General features: G+C 55.0%; 2 protein-coding genes and 1 long non-coding RNA gene across 6 annotated transcripts; 2 read left to right on the forward strand and 1 right to left on the reverse strand.

Annotated features, from left to right (window-relative positions):
• Window positions 1–20: 20 nt before the first annotated feature.
• LOC135304687 (uncharacterized) lies at window positions 21–7,514 on the forward strand. Of its 3 annotated transcripts, XM_064427366.1 has the most exons (7): window positions 21–2,468; window positions 2,858–2,978; window positions 3,745–3,917; window positions 4,889–5,067; window positions 5,501–5,654; window positions 5,938–6,065; window positions 6,395–7,514. In XM_064427366.1, the coding sequence occupies exons 1-7, from the start codon at window positions 2,399–2,401 to the stop codon at window positions 7,370–7,372; spliced, it is 1,803 nt and encodes a 600-aa protein (XP_064283436.1). In that variant the 5' UTR covers window positions 21–2,398; the 3' UTR covers window positions 7,373–7,514. The 3 variants fall into 3 exon arrangements, with proteins under 3 accessions (XP_064283436.1, XP_064283434.1, XP_064283435.1); XM_064427364.1 differs by having other exon boundaries at window positions 2,858–3,917; XM_064427365.1 differs by having other exon boundaries at window positions 2,858–3,866.
• A 1,151-nt stretch (window positions 7,515–8,665) lies between these two features.
• On the forward strand, window positions 8,666–13,853 carry LOC135304691 (uncharacterized). Of its 2 annotated transcripts, none has more exons than XR_010365965.1 (3): window positions 8,666–8,997; window positions 12,010–12,450; window positions 13,104–13,853. It is a non-coding gene; the product is annotated as an uncharacterized LOC135304691 (long non-coding RNA). The 2 variants fall into 2 exon arrangements; XR_010365964.1 differs by lacking the exon at window positions 13,104–13,853 and adding an exon at window positions 12,554–13,089.
• Window positions 13,854–13,857: 4 nt separating this feature from the next.
• LOC135304689 (chloride intracellular channel protein 2-like) lies at window positions 13,858–22,916 on the reverse strand. The gene is made up of 6 exons (XM_064427369.1): window positions 22,314–22,916; window positions 17,809–17,918; window positions 17,257–17,382; window positions 16,149–16,255; window positions 15,582–15,763; window positions 13,858–15,437 (listed from the first exon to the last, which is right to left on the reverse strand). The coding sequence occupies exons 1-6, from the start codon at window positions 22,368–22,370 to the stop codon at window positions 15,276–15,278; spliced, it is 744 nt and encodes a 247-aa protein (XP_064283439.1). The 5' UTR covers window positions 22,371–22,916; the 3' UTR covers window positions 13,858–15,275.
• Window positions 22,917–23,618: the final 702 nt, after the last annotated feature.

The following is a 23,618-nucleotide window of genomic DNA, read 5'->3' on the forward strand; positions in this document are numbered from 1 at the left end:
CAACAGTGGAGGTGCTGGCATTGGCCCCTGGGGTGCCACTTGGCCACTCTAGGGCTCTGGTTTTGGAATGCCCAGGACAACAGTGGCTGCCGGGCCCTGGGCAGAGCTGAATGGTGCTTATGAGCTCCACAGTGCTGCCGTCAATGGCTGTGTTGGTCTTGCAATGGTTGCACAGTTCTTGGGAAGCACAAGTCCAGCTGTGTTTTGTCCCAGTGGGCTGCTGGAGGCATGGCACTCTTGAGGTGGTGCAGAGCCATGTGCAGGTCCCTCATGGTCTCCAGGGCAAAATGAGGGCCCCCAGCCCTGTGTGCCCAGCCTGCAGCATTGGTCTTGGCAAGGATAAAACCTGCTACTGGTTTTGCTGGGATGTCCTGGCCTTTGTCTGCCCTGCCATGTGCCACCCCTGGCCTGCACCCTTGCTCCTTTTTGTCCCAACGCCACGGATGGTCCATGCAGGGGTAGTGCAGGATGGTGGGATGGTGTGCTGGGACAGGCTGTGCCTCAGCTCTGGTGTGCAGAGGGCACTGCTGAGCACCCGTGCCCAGCTGGGACCTTGCTAACAAGGAAGCAAGGAAGGAAAAAAAAAACCCTGGCTCAGCAAAGGAGGTACAAACCACCCAAGTCAAATCACGTCTCCCAGCGTGGTGGCGCAGACAACAAGGACTGTCCCCCATCTGGAGGAATCCTGGCAGCTGAGCAGACCGTGGTAACGCTTCCAGTGAACACTGAGCCAAACGTGAGGTTGCTGAGCTGAGGGTGTTGTGTTTAACAGTGTGGTTGGTGAGGTGGGTTTCTGATATGGCAGAGGGGCAGAGAGGAAATGCTGGCTCAAGGTTGGGGGGGTGCTGGTGCTTCAGGGTAGTGTGATGGGGATCCAGACAAAGGAGAGGGTGTGCAGAGCAGAGGGCGTTAATCCCCACAATCTCAGTTATTGCCACAACACTGGAATTTTTTCCTCTGGCCATGGCAGAAAGGGGAACGGGTGTGCTGGGGTTCAGAGGGGGGCTGGCAGGGGCTGGCCTGCAGTTGCCCTCGCTGCTTCAGGGAAGCATTGCCTCCCTTGTGCTGCCTTCTGCAGTGAGAGCAGCCCTGTCCCTGCCTGCACAGGCAGCCAGTCCTATGGTCTCCATCAGTTTCCCAGCTCCTAAGCCCCAGGAACAATCCCGGAGGCTCTTTCTCCCTCCAGGCAGAAATCATGCCTCCTTCAATGGGCTCTGTTGCAAAGCCAGGAGGGTTCTTGCTGGTCTCAGGATGAGAGGAATCGCTAGGCTGACTGCTTGTGCTTCAGCTCTGGTGTTTCAGAGGTCTTACCTAAGTCCACACTCACAGTTTGCAGCTGCGTGTCCCTGCTTGTTGACTGTTCCTCCTTGTTTCAAGCTCTTAATGCTGCAAGGGACAGAGAAAACACGGGGGCAATGTTTTGTACTCACCTGCTGAGGTGGTTGTGCTTGTAACAGTGCAAAGTCAGTGTGAAATGGGAAGAATGAGAAGCAGTGACAGTGGTGAGCCAGCCCTACTGGTGTCCCATCTGGTCAGGGGTTCTTCCACCCCTCTGCCTCTGGAGGTGGCCCTGGGCTCCCCACCTTCATGGGGGAATGTGTCCCCACAACCACAAGGTTGGTGTTGGTATCCTCAAAGCCCTTGCATGTCTGCTCCAGGAGAGGAAGGTTACCTCCATGACTGGCAAGAGCAGGGAAAGATTCCTGGTGACTGAATGGTGGGGCAAGGCAAAGGTAAGAAGGGACTGGCCAGGTGCTGGTGCCCAGCCAGGCTAGCTTCTGCTGTGGTTCACAGTCTGAGATCTCTGCTTCCAGCCCAAGAGGGTCCCTTATTGTGCCCCATTTTACCTTGTGGGTGACATCACACACGGTGCCCTCCCCGTACCAGCGAGGCTGTGGGATGGCTGGGGGTGTCCTGGCAGTGGTGTCACAGGATTTGCCAGTGTGAGTCATGCCCAGAGCTGGGCTGAGTCACCTCCCCAGTGGTGTGAGTATCAGGTGAGGAGCTTTCTCAGAGCCACATCCTGGTGACAAAGGGAGTGTGGCTTCTCACCACGGAGTGCCAGAGGTGGGTGCAACAGAAGGTTGCTGCAGCATCTGCATAGTGCCGTAGCAGTGTGGCAGCTGCCCACTGTCCCTGTAGGTCCACTTACCACCACAGCCCTGAGGGTACCTGCCCTGCTGCACCCCCCAGTGTGCAGCAGAAGGTCCCCTCCATAGTGGACACCTCTGTGCCACAATAGGCATGTGGACTCCATGGCGCAGTGTCACTGGCTGAAGCTTCTGTTTTTAATCCCAGGTCCCAGCAGCCCATCATGTCCGTGGGTAGCAGAACAGCTCCAGCACACCCATCCATTTCCATGGCCCCCAGCATGGCTGCATAGTGCTGGGGCAGATGGATGGGCTGTGGTAGGATGAGCCCTGCCCTGCTCCTGCTGCTGTTCCTGGCCAGCTGCTCCCTGCTCCAAGGTAAGCCAGTGCTGAAGCTGTCACCATAGTCTGGGGGGGGACCCTGGCTGCAGGGCAGAGAAGGCACAGGGATGCCTCTCAGACCTCCTGAAGGTACCCGTGAAGAGGAGAGGCCCAAGTGGTCGTCAAGGAATGATGAGAAAGAAAACCCCCGGGTCAGCAGCAGCTGTGTCAGGGTGTTGTCTCTCCGACTTTGTCAGCTGTGTCTCTGCTTTAGCAGAAGCATGGAGAGGGTGTTTTCAGTGTGCAACAAACTGGGGGGATACAGGTGCTGAGCGCCTGCTTTGAAGTCAGTGTTTGCCCACTGGGACAAAGCTGGTGAACCTGTGCACCAGGCAACAAGGGGACCCTGCAGGACGCTGCCCCATACCCCTCTGCTCCCTCCCCAGGGATGATACCGAGGCCACGGCGCGTCAGGCTGGAGGCACGGAACTTCCACGTCTGGCTGCGTTGGGAGCCACACCCCAGCTCACCCAGCTCTGCCACTTACGAGGTGGAGTGGAGGAACAGGTAGGTGGGGGTGAAGGGGTCTGGTCCTCTTACACCCTGGCAGAGGCTGTTGGGGACCCCTGGCAGCCAGAGGACTGTTGTCTGGCAGTAAATGCCACAGAGTAACAGAGCAGTGGAGTTGGCAGGGATTGGCTTGTCCTACCCCTGCACATGCAAGGTCAGCTCAGGACTGTGTCCTGGTGGGTTTTGAACAACTTCAGGACAACATCCCTTGACAGCTTGGTCCCTTTCCTGGTCACTCTCCCAGTAACAAACTAAGGGGTTGCTTTTGGACTGCGGTTTTGGATTTGTTTTTTTTTCCCACTATGCTAAATGGGATTTCCTGTATTCCAACTTGTGTCCATTGCCTCTTGCCCTTTTGCTGGGCACCACTGAGAGGAAGGCTCTATCTTTGTCTCGTGTTGGTAAGATCCCCCCACCCAAAGTCACCTTTTTCTGACACTCAAGCTGTCACCACTCGCTCAGTTTCCCTCGTACCACAGAGACTCAACAGCCTCATCTCCTTGGTGGGTTCTCCCTGCCACGGCTGTGTGTTTCCTCATTGTGGAGAGCACAGGTCAGAGCACAGTTCCAGATGCCATCTGTCCCCAGGAGGGAGTCAACTTGCTGGTGACCCCCCTTCTCACACATCCCGGGAACACTGTTGGCTGATGCCTGGGCTTTCCTATGCTTTCCACCTGGGCAGGATGGCGGTGGCTGGGCAGCCCTCCTTTTGGGCTGGGAGGATGCTGAAAAGAAGCAATCCCTGTGCTTTCTCCCTTGGCAGAACCTCAAACTGGACCAAGGCAGGTGCCTGTGGGGGGAACAGCAGAAACTCCTGGGTGTGTGAGCTGTATTTTGACAGGATTCATGATATCTACTGGGCACGGGTGAGAATGGTGGCCGGAGGTGAGCAGTCCGAGTGGGCCAGTTCCAGTGAGCTACAGCTGTACAGAGACAGTAAGGACTGGGGAGCTCCTCCAGTTGGGCTCTTCCTGGGGGGCTGAGGGGGAGAAGGGACCTTGGAGAGATCTGATGGGATACAGTGGGAAAGCATATTGGGATACTGGAGGGAAAAGAGTCAAGAGCCCTAACCAGAGGAAAGGGATGAGGCAGAGCTGCTGGAGGATAGCTGCGTGAAGAGCAAAAGGACAGAGGAGAGAGACACAGTGAGGTGATTGGTAGGAGGCCCCAGGCCAGCAAGGCACCATGAGAATTTGGGTCTCTGGGGAATGCAGTGAGATGGGGCAGGAAAGAGGATATGCCTCCGGGCTTGGCTTTTGAAAGGCTCATCTTCCTCCCCTGTCATGGTCTGGGATGAAGCTGGTGCAGACAGGTGCAGGCAGGGGCAGACCCTCTGGTGATCCATTCATCCTGACTATTGTGTTTGCCTGGTGTGGGAATGTGCCTCTTCTCAGTCACAGACTGGCTGTTCTGTCCAAAAAACCTAGCAGTCTCTTGGAGCTAGAAAATTTTCAGAACCCTCCTCTGACCTCCATCAGAGGGGTTGTTGCAATAAACAGAATGTGTAAACTAAATGGGTTCCATGTTGGAGGTTTGTGTTTCCTTGTTCATTCCCTCTGCATCCAACTGGCATGGAAGTGGGTGCATTCAGTTAGAAAGTGATTGCTTGCCTTGGCAGTGGGGTCTCCAGACCCTGGTGGATGGCTCAGGGGTGAAGGTCTCAGCAGAGGGAGCCGGTGGTGCCACAGGTCTGTTGGTGTGAAGAGGAGGCAGAAGCGGTGCTAGCTGTCATGAAGCTGCCATTCCTAGAGCTGGTTTCAGAGCACAGAATGCCATCAGGCAAGACCCGAGGAGCTTCTGTGCTCTGAGAGGGGAATGTCAGACAGAAAAATATAATTTCTAGAGAAACAAGATGTCTGCCTTCCTTTGAAGGCCTTAATTTTCAATTTTTTTCCCCTTCCCTACAGCAATTGTTGGCCCCCCCAAGTTGTCCTGGCTGCTCCAGGACCAAATCCTCAGTGTAAACATCATCACACCACCCACTCCCTACCAGAGAAGAACTGGTTCCTACAAGCCAGTCAACCAAGTGCTGCTGAAGCTGTGGTACTGGCTGCACCTGTACGAGGGGGACCTGCTTGTCCAGCAGGTATGTGTGGTAGCTGGGCAGGGCCCAGAAGTGCAGGACTTGCACAAGCTTTCCTGGTGCAGCAAAGCCACCATCTCAGGTTGCAGCGGTGTGCCTGTGCTGCAGCCCTGCCCACACCTGGCTGTGCATGCAGGTGTGAGGTGCTGTGCACCCCCCGTGTGGGGCCCCCACCTCAGCAAGGCAGGAGACCGCTTCCCTCCCTTGGGTAAGAAGAACTGGACTGGTTCTGTTCAAACAGATGAAAGGTGATGCCACAGGTGTTTCAGGAGATGCTCTGGAATGTGAACACCTCCTGGGGCAAAGAACGGAGTGTTGGAGGTGCCTGGGAGGAGGGACCATGGGGCAAGTGGGATGTTGGGGCTGCACAGAGCGGTGGAGCCATGCACAAACCCCACCTCCAGCTTCTGTGGCCACCCGATCCATCTGCTTTCAGGTGCCCTGCAAACGGAGCAGTAAGGAAGTGCCTTGCACCTTTGGGCACCTGAAGCCCAGCACACAGTACTGTGTCCGGACGGTGGCTGCAGACATTGCCAGGGAGCGGAGCCGGGAGGCTGAGCAGTGCCTGGTGACTCCAGCAGGCCCTTCAGGTGGGAGGACTCTCACCAACTCAGCTGGCACGGTTGCATCTCAGGTCCTGCTCACAGCACAGACGTGTGTTGAGGTGTGAATACCTCACCCTCAGCCACTGTGGTCAGGGTTGTGGCCCAGTGCTGCCCAGTGGGGAGCTCTCATGGCGATGCTTTCTTGTCATCTGCCTTGGGCTTGCCTCCTGAAACATCCCAGTGTGATGTGGATGGGAAACACTGATAGGGGGTGGGATGGGAGAGATGTGTTTGAGTGACCCCTCAGCCTGCTGTGACGTCCTGGCAGGCTTTCCATGGGTCCTTGCTGTGCTCAGTGCCTTCTTCCTGCTGCTGCTACTAAGTGTGGCCGGGATCTGCCTCATGCAGCTGTATGTCTTTCCCAGTCCTTCGGAGATGTGCCTCCCAAAAGCACTGGTGAGTGACAATCCGCCTCCAGCCTCCACCTTGTGTGTAGCCATAGCCAAGCTAGGGTTCCCTGAATCTGCAAGGGCTCAGCACCTCCTTTCCTCCAGCTCTCACATTACCAAGCCCATTTTGGTACCCAGATGCCTCCCCTGCTATCTGAACCACTATCTCCCAAGGAGAAGGTACTGGTGGAGGGCATTGGCCAGCCATGAGTCACAGCAGAGGATGGGGTCTCAGGCAGTGCAGCCCTTGGTGTTCAGCATAGCTTGTCACAACCCCCTCGCTGGCAGGGCTTTGGCCAGCTGAGGCTGACCATGTCACTGCTTTTGTCCTTGCAGGCTCTCCAGAACAGTGAGCTGAGTGTGGCCATGCAGGTGCCTCCACTCCAGCCTGAGGAGGAGCCGCTGGCCCTGCTCCTGCAGACTGTGCTCCCCTCCCACAGGCCATCCACAGCTGTGCAGGCATCAGCCACGGTTCCACAGCTTCTCCAAGGCCTTGTCCAGGATGTGAGTGGCTACTGTGCCAATGGGTTTGGCCCAAACTGCACTGAGGGAAGGCACCCATCCTGCAACCACAGTCAGCTGGGGCATGCCTTAGGTTCCCAGGTCCCCTCACAGCTGGAGAAGGATGGGGAGGCAGGTGATGGGGATGATTTGCCAGAGCAGCTGGTGCTAGTGGGACTGGCTGGACACAGCTACATAGCTGACAGGGACAGCCAGTTACCTGAAATATGGCTCCCCCCGCACCTCCAGCTTTATTCTAAATGCCAGTGCCCAGTCCTGGGAGCAGGCAGCCACCTTCCTCTGCCCGTGCCAAGCAGAAGCTGCAGCCAGGAGTACCTGCAGGAGAGTCTCGGCACAGCTGGGCCCTGGATCCGGCTCAGCTCCGTGCAGCTCCCGGCCAGCACGGAGGCAGAGGGAGGGCAGCGCCTCTGTGCTCCCCAGCCCCTGCGTGGCGGCGGGACTGAAGCAGAACGCGGTGACGGCACTGTGCAGCGAGGCCGCTCGGAGCAGGCAGAACCGCGTCTGCCCAGCCCCTGCCAGCTGCCCCCCTCGCCCCGCAGCGTCCTGCGGCCACTCGCCTTATCCGGCTACGAGCCCCGTGCCCCGTGCGGCAGCGAGCCGCAGCGAGCCAGCTCCCGGCAGAGCCCGGCGCGCCTCCCGAGCTGTCCTAACCTGTGCTGCCGGGCTGGCCATGGGGCTGGGGCGGGCTCCCAAGGGCAGGCAGAGGCATATTCCGGGCACAGCCGCCAAGGATCCGCCAAGGACGGGCGGGACCCAGAGCTTTCATCTGGGTGCTCCTTAGACACAGCCTAAGGAGCATTGACCAACGCTGAACCCCCAAAACTCTTATCTAGAGATCTGTCTGTATGTGTGTGTATGGTACAGTATCTATAGTAATGTAACACTGATATATACATGTATATTTATAAAGCTTTTTAGTGAAAATTGTTCAGGTTTTTACTTCTCTGGAAATATTGATTCTGGAGCTGTTTTTAAATATCACTAATTTATTCTAGAAAACTGGCTTCCCTATTCATTGTTTCTGTGTTACAGACCCAGCACGGCCCTTCCCTGTGCAGCAGTCAGGAAAGGCACAGGGTAAACTTGGGGTTTTCCAGGCAGAAAATTGCACCCACAATCTCTGTCTTGCTCTCCTATGGGAAAAGACTGGTTTTTAGCACCATGGGATACCTTTATTATTCCTGCTGCTAGCACTGGGGTGATTTATGGCTGAGAAACCCTGCCCTGCAGTTGTCCCTTGGGATGTGTTTTGAGGCTGTGCCTGAAGCCACAGAGGCCAGGGGAAACCTCCTTGTGCTGTGTCGCAGGCTGGGATCAGTGCAGTCAAAATGTAACAAATGCAACAAAATGTGACAAATCCAGGCTCTTGGACTCACTAAAATTACTCTGGATCTGGGAACAGGTGAGAAACTGATGTCTAGTGTCCAGACAGCTGGTGGAGGGGATGGAGGTACAGTGCTGCCAGTCTTAGGGAGCCTTTGGGGCTGTGCAGGGCCATGTTCCAACACTGTGAGTCACTGCCGGCACCCCAGCCATGCTCCATCCCTGCCTTGTACTGCAGGCTGACCCCTGTAGCCCACAAGTATTGGAGTGTACCAATGTTACAGACTTGGACTGCCTTGGTCTGTCTGGCCTCGCTGCTGACCAAACAGTGGCACCTGTGGTCCTTCCTCCCCGGAGTCGCTGTTCAGTACCTGTGGTCACAGCTGGGCACGTGGGGACAAGTCGGGCATGCCCCGAGCTCCAGAGCTTGCGGGTGGAGCTTGCTGCTGAGGGGGGCACTCCTCAGGCCTCCCTGAGCTGGAGAAACCTTTGAGGCGAGGTGAAGAAAGGAGCGGGTCCTGATGGAGAGTTTTTAATCCAGAGTTTTTATTTTGGTGGCACGGCCTCTGAATCTTGCAACAACTCCACTGAACTCTCCCACCAGAGCTCTCCACCAGAACCCCAACTGCATGGTCTGCTTGTCCTTTTACCTGGGGAGAGGGGCAGGGGAGGGGACCCAGGGAGCACCAACCAGGTATGAGGGGAGGGGGTCTCAGGTGAGAGGGACACCTGGGTGGGCCAATGGCACCCTGGGGGGTGGAGAGCATCCTCTGAACCTGCCAATTGCTCAACCCTCTCCTTGGAATTTCTGGTTTGATAGACAGTGCCCAGCAGGGATCAAAGGAGAGGTGATTGACAGCTCACCTGGGGAAGGAAACTTCAGGGAGGAACCAGGGGAAACCGAGGCAGGTCATGACATCACACTGCAACACACAAGAGTCCATGAGGGAGCAGAGATTCACCTGCAGTTCAGGGAGGACCCTATACCAGATGCCCGAAGGAGGCCATGACTGTATGAGAAGATCATGACTGGAGCAAGCTCCTGGCAGGCAGGACCTGTGGCCCCATGGAGAGAGGAGCTCAAGCTGAAACAGGTTTGCTAAGGGGATTGGGACCTCCTAGGGAGAATGATAGAGCAGCTTGGGGATGTGTCTGGCATCTGGCCCAGGTCAATCTCTCTCAGTCGATGTGTGGACATGTCATGTATTGAAGAAATTGAGCTGAATTAACACAAAAAAAAAGGAGAGTCCCAAGAGCTGTTTGAGGAACACATGTATTACCATTATGCTTTTTTCTACCTATGAAGTTGATGTCCAATTTCTATCTCCTTTGTCCCTCACACTGTCTGATCTGCCTCAAGGTCATGGTCAAGCCCTACACACCTGCAGCCCTGTTTGATCAATTGCCTCATCCCTATAGCCCACAGAGCCTCCAACCCCACCCCACTCTGGAAGGTCACTGCATGGTCCCAGGCAAGGCACCTCTTAGCAGGAGCATCAGTCAGAGCTGCTGTTTGTGCCAAGGCTCTGGGCAGGAGCCATATCCCAAGCAGGAGCTTGTCCAGGCCCAGTAGAGTGTCCATCATGTTGCTCCAGCCCGGTCCTGGGTGGTTTGCCAGGACATTGGACCAGTGCAATGGGACCAGACTGGCTCCACAGCTGCTGTGTTGTGGGAGCTGGGCTTGCACTGGGGCACGACCAGTGCTCTGATCACAGCTGGCCAGGTCTCTACAGGTCTGAAGAGGACCAGCTCTTTCCTGAGTCTGTGGCTGGACAAGGGTGCTGGCATCCCCATGGGTGATTTAGGCAGTCACTCACTGGCAGCAGGGGCTTGCCCTGGCCCAGGGGTGGTTGGACAACTGGAATGTTCCCAGTCATATAAAAGAGTTGTTCATGGGGAGTGGAAAAAGACAGAAGGGTTGAGACATTTCAAGATGCCATCAGCAGCTGAAGTTTCCGAGTGGATGCAAGAGGGGGTTTCTGCTTTGCCTCAGAGATGCGAGTAGCGTGTGGGTTTCTGCAGAACCTCAGAGAGAAAGTGCAACATTCGCTGCAGGGTGAGGTCCCGGCATGTCCCAGGAGAGACCTGTCACCACTATGTGCAGCACGTGGCCTGGGTGGAGTGTCTGAATTAGATCCCACTTTCATCTACCTGGCAGGCTGTTGTGTGCTGAACAGGACTGGACTGTGCTGGAGGATGGACTTGGGTCAGGGGTAAGCCCCCAGCCCTGGGCAAGATGTCAGCCCCAGGCAGGTCTGTGCAGGACACCAGACCAGTCCCTCCATCACCACTGCAGCCTCAGTCATGTGCATACAGCGGGGTCCTCCCTCAGCATTCTATACTCCCTCCACAGCCTGGAAAGGGCTGAGCCAGCGACTGGGCCTTAGGCACCCAGCCCACCCTACAGCACCATCATCTTGGAGGTCAGATGCCATCTCTGGTGCTGGCCTCAGGCCCACAGCACAGCGCTGTGGCTGCAGGTACAGGTGCGGGGGCTGGTAAAAGCTCTGACTCACCACGATCTATCCCCTGTTCCTTCTCTCTGTGGTGTTTTCACATTCTGCTGGTGCCAGATCAAAGCAAAAAGTGAGATGCTACTGCAAACAGCTCTTTATTAGAAACAGTGGGTTTAGGACTGTGCAAGAGTATATTTCTTATTACTAATTCTCAGAGAGCAGAGCTGCCAGCCTTTGAAAATGGTGCACAGTGGAAAATTGCTCTTTGAGGGCTAATGGGGCTTTCACAGTCACTGAGTGGGAACCATTGTACCTGACAACCATGAGAGATGTGGTGGCCCCTGAAATGATGGGGGGAAATCAAGCTCTTATATTTTGTGGGCTGCCAGTACCCAGGACCATCCCCATGAGCCTTTGGGAGGCAGAGCTGCAGGGTCTGCCCTGACCCTGTGGCCACTCTGCTCTGTCTGCTTTCTCTCCTGCCTGTCACTGCAGCTGCCCTGACCCTCTCTGGGACAGCCCAAAGCCACCCCAACTCCTCACAGCCACCTCAAGCACTGTCCAGCACATCTGTGTATATAGCAAAGACCTGGGACCCCACTAAGGCCCTGTCATTCAGCCTCCATCTGCAAGTTGCCTTTGTGATGGATCTTTAGCTCTAGATAGGTCGCTGAAGCAGCACAGAGCAGCAGCATCACAGCTGTTCTGCTGGACCCCATCCTTCAGACCCGAAAGGCTTTGTGGGCTGACAGGTCTGAGCTGCAACATCTAGGCCACTGAGTCCTGCTGCACCTCCCTCTCAGTGGTCTCAGCTGCTTGCCTTGGTTGGGAAGCTGACCAGGATGTGGGTGGGGACTGTGAGAAACCCAGAAGCTGGAGCCTGAGTGTGGTATGTTTAGAGGATGTGCATGAAAAGGGCTGCAGAGCTGACAGGCTGCAGAGAAGTGAATTTGGTGGCTCAGACCTGTGTGGTTTCTCTCCAGGCAGGAGCTTTCCTGCAATTCAGTGGATTGGGACCCAAGGAGGGTGACTGGAATGTTCAGGTCACCCCAGGGTCCTGTAGAGCAAAACTGGTCCTACTTCATGTGCTGGTCTGGGTGTGCCCTCATCTGGGGATGCGTGGCAATGGCTGCACTCAGAAGGTGCCAAGGGCACCCTGACAGAGTCATATACCTCCTAGCTTGGTCACCAGGTCTCCTTACTCTGCAGGACAACTGCCCCTGTGTTGTCCTCACCGCTCACCACTGCTCTTCTCGGGGTCTGTGACATATGGCCAGTTCCTGTGCTTCCCATCCTTCAGATGCACAATAGGGGATTTCTGGTTCTGCAGCCTATGGGAACGGCAGCTCAGCTCAACACTTTCCCACTTCCTGACACTGCTCCAGTAGCTCTCTGCCCCCTAGGATCATTCATGCTCCTGGTGACAGACAGGACCACCAAGCTGCCCTCTGAGTTGGGTGCATATTGGCTCACGATGCACTCTGAGGTGGGGGGGAAGGGGGATGGCATTTGTGCTTCCTCCTCATGGCACCACAGCAAATGGCATGAGCCTGTCTCCAGGATTTTTCATTCTGTGACATGAAACCTGGCAGGATTTTGATTTTTTCCATCTGATTTCCATCTGACTTTTTTCCATCTTCTATTTTCCAGAGGATGGAAAACAGGCTAGATACAGATTTTTGTTAGGAGAAAAGTCCCAGCTGTGTGGCATGCCCAATTGAAATGGATGATAGCTTCACCTCAGCAGTTTCCCAGTTGTATCCATGCCTGACAGATGGGGACTGGCAAACAGAGGTAACCAATGATCTCTGGATAATGTGCCTTCAACCACTCCATGAGAAATGAGAGCCTCTGTTTTGTGGTCAGCAGGGTCACAGTCAGTCTTGTGATTAAACAATAGAGGCTCAGGCTGCTAATCATCCTGTCCTGTCTACCTCAAGAAAGTCCCAGTGTGATGTCCTACCCCATAAGATGAGAGGACACAATAGACTGAGAAACATGGATCTCATGCCAAGACTTCAGAGGGACTTTCCACGTGGCACCTATGAAGCAAGCACTGTTCAACCTGTCTGAGCCCCAGCCTCAGTGCAGGTAGGGAAAGGCACAAAACAAGTTGCCCTGTCTCCTCTCCTCCATGAATAACACCTCAGGATTTTAAGCTCTTGAAAATTTAAAATCTTCTTCTGCCTGTCAGTCACTTCCCCACTGCCCTCAGGAAATGTGGTGCTCAGTAAGTCGGGCATGAGCTGCAGTCACAACAAGAAGGGCCTGGTTGAGGTCACCAGAGGGACCCATTCTAGCTGGATTGCTCTGAAATAAAGCCTTCCAGGGGAAGAAAAGTAATTAGAAGCATTTCCAGTTGGCTGATAGCATGGTAATTTGAAAATGAAGTCAGGGGAAAAAACAAGATCTCTAATGGGAACTGGAAAAACATCAACACAGGAGAGCTGGGCCAGGTCCCAGCTGACACAGCAAGTGGCTGGGGGCTGCCTCTGTACCTGCAGCTTTGGGAAGAGTGTGCACTGCCTCAGTGCTGTTCTCTCAGAAAAGCCATCTTTCATGACCCTGTCTCATGGATGGTGTTTTGGGACATTGGTGGACGGGCCTCCATCACTGCCTGCCTTCTTTCCAGAGAGCGAGGACGAGTATTTTCCTCTCCAAAACTCCCCGGACCCCAGCACTTGCTCTGAATTGTGCCAGTCTCCTGTTGCTGTGAAGCCCAGATTGATCTCTGATCTCTCTAGTCTGCAGGGGCATGCACCCCAGGAGTGTCCCCTGATGACCCCAGCCAAGGAGTCTTGGATCAGCCACCTGGAGCTCACAGACACATCCTCCAGAAAGAGGAACTGCATGGCCAGCTTCTGGGATGAAGGGGAGAGGCTCCTCCAAATGCCAGCAAGGTCAAATACTGCTCCAGCAAGGAAGCTTTTGGCAGCAGAGGATAAGCCTTGTCACTGGCTGAGTCCTGTCTTCAGGGGCCAGAGCATGCACTGAAAATCAGCTTGGGATGCCCAGATGCCCAAAGGCTTTGTTACTGCCCTCTTGCCATGAGATGTGAAAGGAGCAGAAGACACGTGGTCACCCTCGGGGAGGAAGATCATGCAAAAAGAAACCATGGATCCATGTGTTCTGGCCAAACCTTGGCCTCACGTTCTCTTCTGATCAACCTCCAAACCCCACCAGAGCCAGGGTTACCTAGCCCAGCCTTCCCAGCATTTCCCACTGACACACCACAGTGAACAGCAGAGCTTCTGAAAAACCAGACCTTGTGCTGGTCAGCAAGGAGAAATGCCAAGTCCTGCCTCCAGGGAGGAGCAGGCCCAGTCACCACAACACACTGAGTTGACTCTGAGCCAGTGATCCAGGCCAGCAGAGACTGCAACTACAGCTTCACTTCTGCTAAATCTCAGGAGTTTCCACTGCAGGAAAGCCCCCCACCACTCCACAGCACCCTCTATGCCAGCAGCCTTTGTGCCTAGCTGACAGCAGACCAGAAAGGCATATTAAAATATAGTTTATTGCTATTCTTAGTTTATAAAAACCAACAAAACAAAACCCACTAGTAACAAACCCAGTCCCCAAACCCAGCACTATCTGAGGCAGGCTTGCAAGGACACACTTTTAGTGCAAAGAGGAAAGTGGCAGTGAGGGCTGAGGAGACTCTGCTCGCTTCAGTTCCCACAGAACCCACCATGCCCACTGTACAGTATCAATTTGCCCTGGGGCTGCTTAGGGAGGGCTGGCCGAATTCTCAAGGTCTGGTGGGAGTCCTGGGGGAGCTGGAGGTGTCAGGGGGGGAACACAGGGTGTCATGGCTGTGTAGAGCAGCTTTGATGCCTCATGTCAGCGACACAGGACGTGAAGGCATGCTGAGCCAAGGGACACTGCCCACACCTTTCCACAGATACAGCACTTTGCCAAACAGCTGCTGTCTGTTCTCCTGGGCTTTCCAATGTGGAAACCAAATGTGTGCCCTACCCTATGGCTTCTCCCAGCCTCAGGTGCCAGAAGTGTTGGTGGGAACTAGGGGGTATGGAGCTAGAGCATGGCTGCACCCTCTGCAAGGTTCAGCAAGGCACAGGGGCTTCTGAGCTGGGAGAGCCACGCGGGACCTCGCAGGTAGCAGCACGTGGCCCTGGGTGCTGGCAATCATGGGAGGGATGTCCTGATCCTCAGCCCTTCTCAGGCCCTTTGCAGGTCCCCTGACCCTTTATTTCCTCCCACAGCTGACCCTGGCACTGTTGCACCAGGCAGCACCCCAGCACCCACCTACCCCCATGTTCTATGGGGAGTCAGACCCATGTCACAGCCCTCAACAGTGAGCACAATTTTTCACTGTGATGAACTGCCAGGGCAGAGCCTTTCCATATCGTCAGAGGGAGCTGATGTCCTGGAAGAGAGGGCTGCCCAAATGCCAGCCCCAGGTGCTGAGCAGGTTGGCAACAGGCAAATACAAGCATCTCCAGCCCAGGGGAAGCACTGGGATCCCATGACAAGAGCAGGATGCCTGGGACCACACAGGGCTGACAGATGGGAATGGGGAGGCTGGGCTGGCCTAGCCATTTGGGGGTGTCATCTCTTGATGAGAAAGCACTGCTGTAGGAGGCTAGTGCTCATCTTTTCCCATGACACATAGTCACAGGCTGTGAGAAACATTTTCAGGGAGTAGGGATGCATCCAGATGGGAGCAGTGTATACATGTGGTCAGCACTGCTGGTGCCCAGGGGTTGCAGCCAGTAGCACAGAAGGAGGAGGCAGTGGCAGGGGCTGTGAGCAAGGTGCTGTTTCTGAAAGGCAGGAGCTAGCAATGTTGTAAACCCTCTCCAGTCTCTCCATCGGCTGGTTTTGGTTGTGTCAGGACTGCAGAGTTGGAGGGCTCAGCCAGGGCAATGCTGCCAGCCCACGCCACCCTATGGTTAGGTCATCTTCCTGGCAACACTGGCATACGTGTGCTCGATCTCCTCATCTGCAGGACAGGTGTGATTGAACTCATCACAGGCATAGGCGTTGTTGAGGTACCGCCAGACGCCGGTCATGTCCTCTGGGATCTCGAAGTCACGGTACTTTTTGGCTGCAATCTAGAGAAGAGTGAAAGGAGGAGGAGGCTGAAACTTCTAAGATCTGGGGGAGACTCACTCTCTGGCTTTGGCAGGGGGACTTCCTGTCCACTCTTCTTGGAGCAGGTGCCCTCCTACCCTGGCCCTGGGGGCCAGTGCCATTACCTTGATGATATGCAATTTGGGCAGGAGGTTGCAATCAGCCAGAGTCAGATGGTCTCCATCCAGGAATTTCCTCTTGGAGATGGTGATGTCCTCCACACTATCCTGGTCAATCTCCTCTGGGAGAGGAGTGTTCAGGTAAACATCCAGGCGCTGAAACTCCCGCAGCAGAGCCTTCTCAAAATCTGGGAAGGTGGAAAACCAAGAGTAGTGAGTGTGTGCCCTGGACTCCCAGGCAAGCTTTAGGCTATGCTGGGCTGCCTGAGGCTCCCACAGGTTTTGCAGAGAGGGAAAAAGCGCCCAAGACCACACCATTGGGACACAGCATTGACCCTGGCCAGTCCCTGTTCCCAGGGGACTACAGCAGCATCACCCTATGCTCTGCTGATATCCCTGTGGAGGGAGCAGAGAACTGCCTTTATCCTTCCCCTCTGCCTCTCCACTTCCCAACGAGGCTTTGGTGAGGCAGGTAGCAGGAACCTTAACCCGATGGCAGGATTTGCCAGCAGACAAAAGCATTTCTCATGCTGCAGCATGATTGATTAGAGTCCAGCAACCCGCAATCCTTACTGATATTTGCTTCTTTGCGTGGGTTCTTGATGTATGCCGAGAACTTGGCAAAGATGTCACTGCCCACATCAAAGGACTCCTTGTACTTGGGGCTCAGGTGTGGATACCTTGAAAAAGACATTTATGTCAGTGCAGGCAGGAATGGAGCAGGGATGGAGCAGGGATACAGCGGTGTCAGTTCCTGGGCAACAGAGCCCAGGGCTGGTACTGGAGGATGCAGGGATGTTCATCTGGCTGTGGGAGAATCATGATGATGTAAATTACTGCAGCTGCCACCCTGTGAGCTGTGTCTTCTATCCTGGGTGTTTGCCAGGAGACAATCTCAGGGCAGATACTCCACAGTTTGGGGACACTGGTGGCAATAGAACTCCAGAGCAGAGCTCTGCCTTCAGGCAGTTCTGGCCCAGCCCAGAGCATGCACATTAGCACAGAGGAGGTCACAGGAAACCAGAAGCTTCCATGATTTCCTCAGGAACTGTCTTCTGTTTGCTGACATGTTCCAGGGTGTGCTGCAAGGGCAGACACATTCAGGGAGGCAGGTGACAAATGCATTTGAGCTTCCTCTGCAGCAGTGGGGGGGCTGCAGCCACACAGGGCGTGGGGGAAGCTGGTTTGGAGGGCTCCCCAGTTAGCTCAGGGAAGACCACCCCCCCAACCACCCTATGGGTCATCTGCATTGCTGCTGTCAAGCAAGGGCATTTACTTTCATTCAGCTGAGTGCACTGAGTATAAACAAGCAAAGGGGCCTCGCATTCCCCTCTACCTCAACAACAGCTGCCACAGCCAGTGGCAAACCCCCCAGTGCCAGGGTCCCTGCAGGGATCTCCCCATGTTCCTCCTCTGCCCCCAGAATGGGGGTGCAATGGCTGGTGCATTTCCTCCCACTCTTTTCCATTCCTGTTGTCCCCATGCCCTCCCCAGTGGACCCAGCCCCTCAGCATCAAAGGGCCTGCCCTGCAGAGCAGGCTCAGGGGCAGGGGGGGGGCATCTGCCTGCCTGGGCTGCCCTGGGGCACCTCCTGGCACCCTGCCTCGGTTCTCCAATCTACCAAGCCCTGGACAACACTGTGACAGGCCCCGAAATGGGGAAGGAATGAGTTTGCAGTTACTTGGGTGGACCCAGGGTCTGCTCCAGGAACTCCTCAATCTTGATGAAGTCTGTTTTCAGCTCCTTGTTGAACAGCAAGAAGGGTGGGTTGGTGCCCGGTGCTAAATCTTTCAACTCTTCAGGTTTCCTGGAGCAGAGAAAACAAGCTGGCTCAGAGCCTGTACCACATCTGCCTCCACCAGTCCCCAAGGAAAGTGGCCACGGCAGAGGTGGGGGCTAGGAGGTAGCACAGGATGAGGAACATTCCCAGCTCTGCTGGCTTCAGGGACCTGACAAGTGCTCTCCAGCCTCTGGATCTGCCCAGTGGTGCCTTCAAGTCATCCTCACATCCAGCAGGACAGGGAGTCGCTGGGCCATGAGCATTAGCAGGTGGCCCAAGTCCGTGCTGGCCCACACTTGCACCCCAAGTGAGGTGGGCAGTTTGTGGGCAGCGATTGTTCCTGTGCAGTGACACACAGGCTACAGAGCAGGCAGGGGGAAGAAGTGCTGATGGGTAAGCTGAGCAGGGCGTGTCTCACCCCACTGCTGGCCCAGGGCGTCAGTGCCACCTCACCTGGTCATGTCCACCGTGGTGACATTGAACTTGACCCCTTTAAGCCAGAGCACCATGAACAGGCGCTGGCAGAAGGGGCAGTTTCCAATGTTTTCTCCATCCAGACCAGCCTGCCAGGAAAGCAGAAAAATGAAGATTTAACCCTTACACAGCCTAGATGCCTGGACCTGAAGAGCCACTGGATACAGCACGCTGCAGGGAGTCCCTCCCAACTCGGGGGGGGCTCAGCTGTAGGACCCACCCTGAGCCATGGCCCTGAGGGCCACTAGGAGCATACTCGGGATGCAAGGGGTTGGATCCTTCTCTGAAATGTGAGATAAAGCCAGGAGGAAGTGGAGAGGGAGGCAGGGAGAGAAAATGATTGCTAATGGATGGGGAGGAAGGGAGGGTCCACTTGGCCAGGAGGCCAGTCTGCAGACAGTGGGAGAAGGGAAATGAGCTCATGTTTGCCAGGAAAAGAGCAATTTGTTTTCATGTGCTGGTCATGTCTGCCTCCCATCTCGTGTGTGTTTAACGAACCCAGGCACGATGTCCCCAGCCCAAGAACCACCCAGCAGCCTGCCCCAAGGTGGGCTCAGGAGGGTAGTGCTGAAGAGAATTTGTGCTGTATCCCCCACAGCATTGCGAAGAAACGGAGATGACTGTCAGCTGCTAAAGGAGCCAGCCCCTCTGAATGAGCACAGACACAGGCAGAGTGAAGCACATTTCCTTGCTATGTAGCAGCTGAAAATATCCTTTGCAAAAACAAAGGATAACACTTTATGAGGAGTTTGGTAAGAGGATATGACAGGTTCTCCAATTCACAAAAACTGGCTGAGATGCTGCTGTGAGATGGAAATTGTGCTGTGGTAAGAGGTAAAATGGCTCACAGGAAACTCAACTTCTTTAAGAGAATTACCGGGCTCCTAAGCCGCATGTGAACTGTGGTGCTCTGGCTCATGGCCACCCTGCCCTGGCAGGGAGGAGCAGCACAGCTCATGCCAGCCCTATTACAGAAGGATGCTGCTCCCTTGGAGCAGTGTGTGGTGGGACATGAGCCTTAGTGGGACAGCTCTGCGCTAACCTTTGATATCTGATAGTGAGCTGAAGTCCTGAGGTTAAGCAGGAGGGTGATGAGATTTAAGAGGATCTGGCAGAGTGAAGTAGGAGCAAAAACATCCAGGGTGGGCAGCTAGACATGGCTCCAGAGCTCACATCTCTTTTGGGACCCATAGACAGGATAGCTGAGGAGACAGAGACCTGTGCCTGGTTCTCCTGGGCTGCAGGTAGGTGCTACAATTCACCACAGATGCCCAAAAACCTGTGGAGTCTGGAGTGCACGACTTCTGCAGGAAGAGAACACTGACATCAAACTCACCTTAAGGGGGACTGTAAAAGTATCAAAACAACCTTCCAATACTCCAGGTAGTAAGCTGGAGCAGGGGTTCTGTTTTTCCATCATGCCAAGACCTTTTAGTCCTTCCAGAGGAACAAAAATTACTTTTAATAAGTATTTTTTATGTCATTAAATATGAGGAAGGAAATGGAAACTGAGAAACGTTGATTCCCTAGGACGTGCCCAACAGTAAAGCTGAATCTACATGAGGCTGGTCAGTGTCTGTTAATAACAAACACTCCCAGAAGGGCTACAGCTCAGGAACATTCTGTGCGAGCAATAGCAACTAGGGCTTCTTTGGAAGGGAGTGAAACTGGGTCTCAGTCTTCCTTTGAAGGAGCTGGAGGGGAAAGTCAGAGAACAGCCTCAAGGGCTGCCCACAGGCAAGAGCTCAGGGCATCTCTGCTCCCCCTCCCCAGCACCCCTGCCACCTATGACCCAAACCACGGCCGTGCTTTGGAGCATCTCCAGAGTCAACAGCTCAGCAAGTGCTTTTGTGGCTGCCTAGCATGAGCACCAATGCTTTCCTCACTACTCTCTTCAACTTCCCTGGCCTGTCACAAGGCTGGGAATGAGAGGGTTTCATTTGTCCTGTTGTGCCCTCGGGAGCTGTTGTGCTGAGCCATGGCAGCACGCAGCTCTGGGACAGTGCTGGGGTGGGGTGGGGGCCTCAGCGAGAGGAATGCCTGTCGCTCGGGCTGCTCTGGGCATAGACTCTGATCACCTGCTTCAGGTTTTTCCATGCTCGTCTGGTAGCTCCAGTCTCTGAGTTGTTCAGGCTGGTCTTCCCACTTATCTTTTAAAAATAGAGAGGTGGGGAGTTTTGGACTAGAGTGAAAGGAAAATCAAAATGGCCTCTGCAGGGAGAAAGAATCAGGCCTGTACCAGGATGCTCAGAGCCAAAACCTTTATCTGGAGGAATTGGAGGGGAGTTCCACCAGCACCCGGGCACTGCTGGGAGAGCATGAGGCTCTAGAAGGGCCTTGCTGGCAACCACTGGTCGTGGGGGGAACCCCAGAGAGCCAGGAGCCCTCAGAGGAGACTTGCAGCCATGTGCCCTCCCTCCCGGGAAAACGCAGAGCAGCATGGAGTGGGGGGAGTCATCGCTCCTCACTTCCTTCCCCAAAGTGCCTCTGCTGCTCCTCCTGCTGCAGCAGGAACTGCAGGGGTGGGGTGGGGGGGCGAGGCACAGACTGACATTCCTCAATCTTTTGTCCTTTTGTCCTCAGATGATACAGAAACCCAGCATGGACTAGCACAGAATCTCTAAGAGGGTTGCAGGCTTTTAGCCCCAACTTTCTGAGGCATAGGACATTGAAACCCCAAAGCTACTTCACAGTTCCTCTGATTTCCCCATGGTGAAACAGCCTTAAATGCAGTGGGAGGAGGGAACAGCTTTGCTTGCTTGGGGCACTGCTAAATATTCAGTCCCCATGGGACCTGCCACAACTTCTACAACCACCCCGAGAGCCAGGAAGCAGCTAAGTGCCTGGTGGAGCTGCAAAAAGAGAGAGCCTCCCAGCCAACAAGACAATGCTCTTGCTAGGGACAAGGCAGGGTGAGAAACTTCCAGCCCCTTGGGAACCACCCACCCCAACCTCAGGGTAAAGCAGGACTTGCTCTGCACCTGTCCATCCTTACCATGGTAACTCCAGCATGTGCCAAAGTGAAAGTTAGGCAGGTGCCGTGCCGTGCCATGCCATGCCATGCCATGCTGTACCAGTAGGCGCTTGTGGGAGCACCAGCTTTCCCCATGACTTACAGCTGCCATTGGTCACAGCAACAGCTCTGTCTGAGGCGTTCCCAGCCTGGGGAGGTGCTGAAGGAACAGGAAGGTTCCTGTCAGCAGCTAGAGCCACTGTGTCTTTGGTAAAGCTGGGTGCTGTGTGCTGGGATGGGCAGGCACAGCATCAACTTTTCTGTGAACAGACAAGCCAGGACGGTTTTTTCACGCTGAATTACAGCACAGGGGAAGTCCTGATGATGCTGCTGGTTTTCTGTTTCACTTCCCTCTGAAAACCCCCTAGAATGTGCTGCTGCTGCCATTGCATTCACCTCATGTATTGTTTTCTTTTCCAGCCGTCCCAAGGAAAAGTGTTAAGCAGAGAATTCAAGACAGATTATTTTACCAAGAATACACTTGTCCAGATCCAGCTCAGCAAAGCTCAATGTCCATCAAGAAGTGCTGTGGCTAAAATTTTGGTAAGGGGACAGGGAAGAACTCTCCTGGGAAGGCTCAGATAATTCTTTCTAGCAAGTATGTCCAACTACTCCCCAAGGAAGGCACCATTCAGTGCCTAGAACTGTGGGTGCCTGTGCCAGGGAAGCTAGTGCCTCTGACCCAGTCCTTTTGGGCACCAAACTGTCCCAGAAGGAGAGCAATGAAGCCCATGGACCTGAGTGCCTACAGAGAAACCACCCTTAAAACCTTGATGAGGTGGCACAGAGAGGCATCGCCCCTACTCATTGTCACTTGACAGTGTGTCCCAGGGCTCTCCTGGCATTGCTGTGGGCAGACACAGTTACCGGCCAACAGCTTGGGCTCCTCTCTTTGTACACTGCCCATGGTCGCTGCAGATATTTTGAACTTGAGTGTTAAAATATTCCAAGGAAAGGGTTCAGAAAATTGCTTAACAGGGAAAAAACCAGAAACCGTTTCCAGCCAATACCCCTCTGTGATGCCGCCCCGTCTCGCCCACATGTGGATTCCCGCACCAGTTCCCCAAGCCATCCATGCTTGTTTCATAACTCTGCTCTCAGAAGAAGCTGAAGTGGCTGCTGCCAGCCCTCCTGCTTGCTGTTCCCAGGCTGGGGCTTGTCTTATCTGGGTTTTGAGAGGCATGTGTGTTCCCACTCCTTCCTCATGCTGCTGCCAGCAGTGCCACTTCTCTGGGGTGCATAACATCACAAGACCAGGGCATCTCTCAGACTGCTGAGTGCGACACTCCACAGTCCCCACACCACCGTGTGGTCCCCCTGTTTGGGCAACCATTTAGCCAGCCCTTGTGGCGAGTGACACTGAAACTGGTACCCATCTCCAGCCTCACATAGCATGAAGACACCTGAACCCAGCTGCATCTTGGTGAGGGCGAGCCAAAGAGTCACTGCCCCCCGCCCCCCCGAGACCCACCTTCACGAACAGCTCGATCTCAGGCTCCTTGGTGGTGTTGTGCTGCTGACTGTCCATTCCAGCAGGGGCGGAGGGACCACTGGCCGCACACTGTTCTGGGGAGTCGATCTGTCCCCTGCAGAGCTCTGATGGGGAAGGCTTTCAGAGGGCTGGTGCCTTGGGCCTCTTGGCTGCTCTCACTCCGCAGAAGGCTGGAGCTCACACTTTCCTTCCTCTTGAAGAAGGGAGGAGCAATGGGGTGTGCGCCAGGACCCGCCAGCAAGGGGAGGAAGCTGCAGGGCCTCTCAGAAGTGACTCAGCAGGGTCTATCTGGTCACATTCAGAGTCTATCGCACCCGCCCAGGTGCTCCTCCAGTGCCTCTGAGCAGTGGGCTGGCATCCCCAGCACCTCTGGTGTCCACAGCACTGCCGCTATCTCTTCCCAGCTGGGAGCAGGGGTTTATAGAGGAAGTGTCATGCCTGTTGCTCCTCCTGCTGCTCCAGTCTTGGCCCTTTGCCACTCTCCCACCCTTATGCTGGTGTCCAGTGCCCCAGGGCTTCTTTATCAATTTGGGGTGAACCTGGCTGGCCTTTCTGCTGCCTCCTGCAGCTGCATTATGACAGGCAGCCACCCGGAGGGAAGGTACAGCTCCTCCCAGCCCACCACCCTCGGGGGATCCCTGCGTGGGCTTGTCTGAGCACCCCTCGCTGCAAGGAGCTGGGCTGCACAGGGCAAGCACTCAGGGAAGCTGAGTGGAGCAGTCTGGCCACATGTCACTGACTTTTTGAAGGTGGGGCATAGCCCTTGGGTGGGAAGGATTGCAAAATCTTAAGCTAAGGCAGGAGATAAAAGATGCTGAAGCATGCCGGGGAGCAGTGGGGAACCCCACAGTGCCCCTGGCAGCTGCCCAGCTATGTAGTGCTTGGCAGGATGGTGGGATGAGATGTCTTCAGGGCTGACCTTCAGCAGGGCCCCATTCCTGGAACTGGGCTGTTTTGCAGGAAGGATGAACAGCTTGCTTTCCTCCCCAGGATGGGAGTGAACTGTTTGCAGTCAGATCACCCTGGCTGCAGAGACAACAGATACAGCTTCCCAGCACACACAGGCTTAACTCTTAGGCAAGACTTGTCTTGCACCCCTAGACCACATAGCTGGTACCATTGCACAAAATGGGGATCCCCAACGTTTGACTCAGCTTGCCCCCCCCCCCCCCCCCGCTCAGACAGGCTCCAACTTTCCCCAAATAATCAACTCCTGATCAGACAGCAATCTCCCTCAAGGCAATTAGGATGGAAAATTATTTTGCAGACCCCTGGAGGAGACTC

The sequence above is a fragment of the Passer domesticus genome, chromosome 7 (genome assembly GCF_036417665.1).
Source record: "Passer domesticus isolate bPasDom1 chromosome 7, bPasDom1.hap1, whole genome shotgun sequence".
NCBI classification, from domain to species: Eukaryota; Metazoa; Chordata; class Aves; order Passeriformes; family Passeridae; genus Passer; species Passer domesticus.

Coding starts and splice junctions, on each gene's coding strand:
- LOC135304689 (XM_064427369.1), bottom strand. CDS start 22,370: ATGGACAGTCAGCAGCACAACACCACCAAGGAGCCTGAGATCGAGCTG. Junction 15,764..16,148: donor ACGCAAAGAAGCAAATATCA/GTAAGGATTGCG, acceptor CCACCTTCCCAG/ATTTTGAGAAGGCTCTGCTG. Junction 15,438..15,581: donor CCAAATTGCATATCATCAAG/GTAATGGCACTG, acceptor ACTCTTCTCTAG/ATTGCAGCCAAAAAGTACCG.
- LOC135304687 (XM_064427364.1), top strand. CDS start 3,284: ATGCTAAATGGGATTTCCTGTATTCCAACTTGTGTCCATTGCCTCTTG. Junction 3,918..4,888: donor GCTACAGCTGTACAGAGACA/GTAAGGACTGGG, acceptor CCTTCCCTACAG/CAATTGTTGGCCCCCCCAAG. Junction 5,068..5,500: donor GGGACCTGCTTGTCCAGCAG/GTATGTGTGGTA, acceptor ATCTGCTTTCAG/GTGCCCTGCAAACGGAGCAG.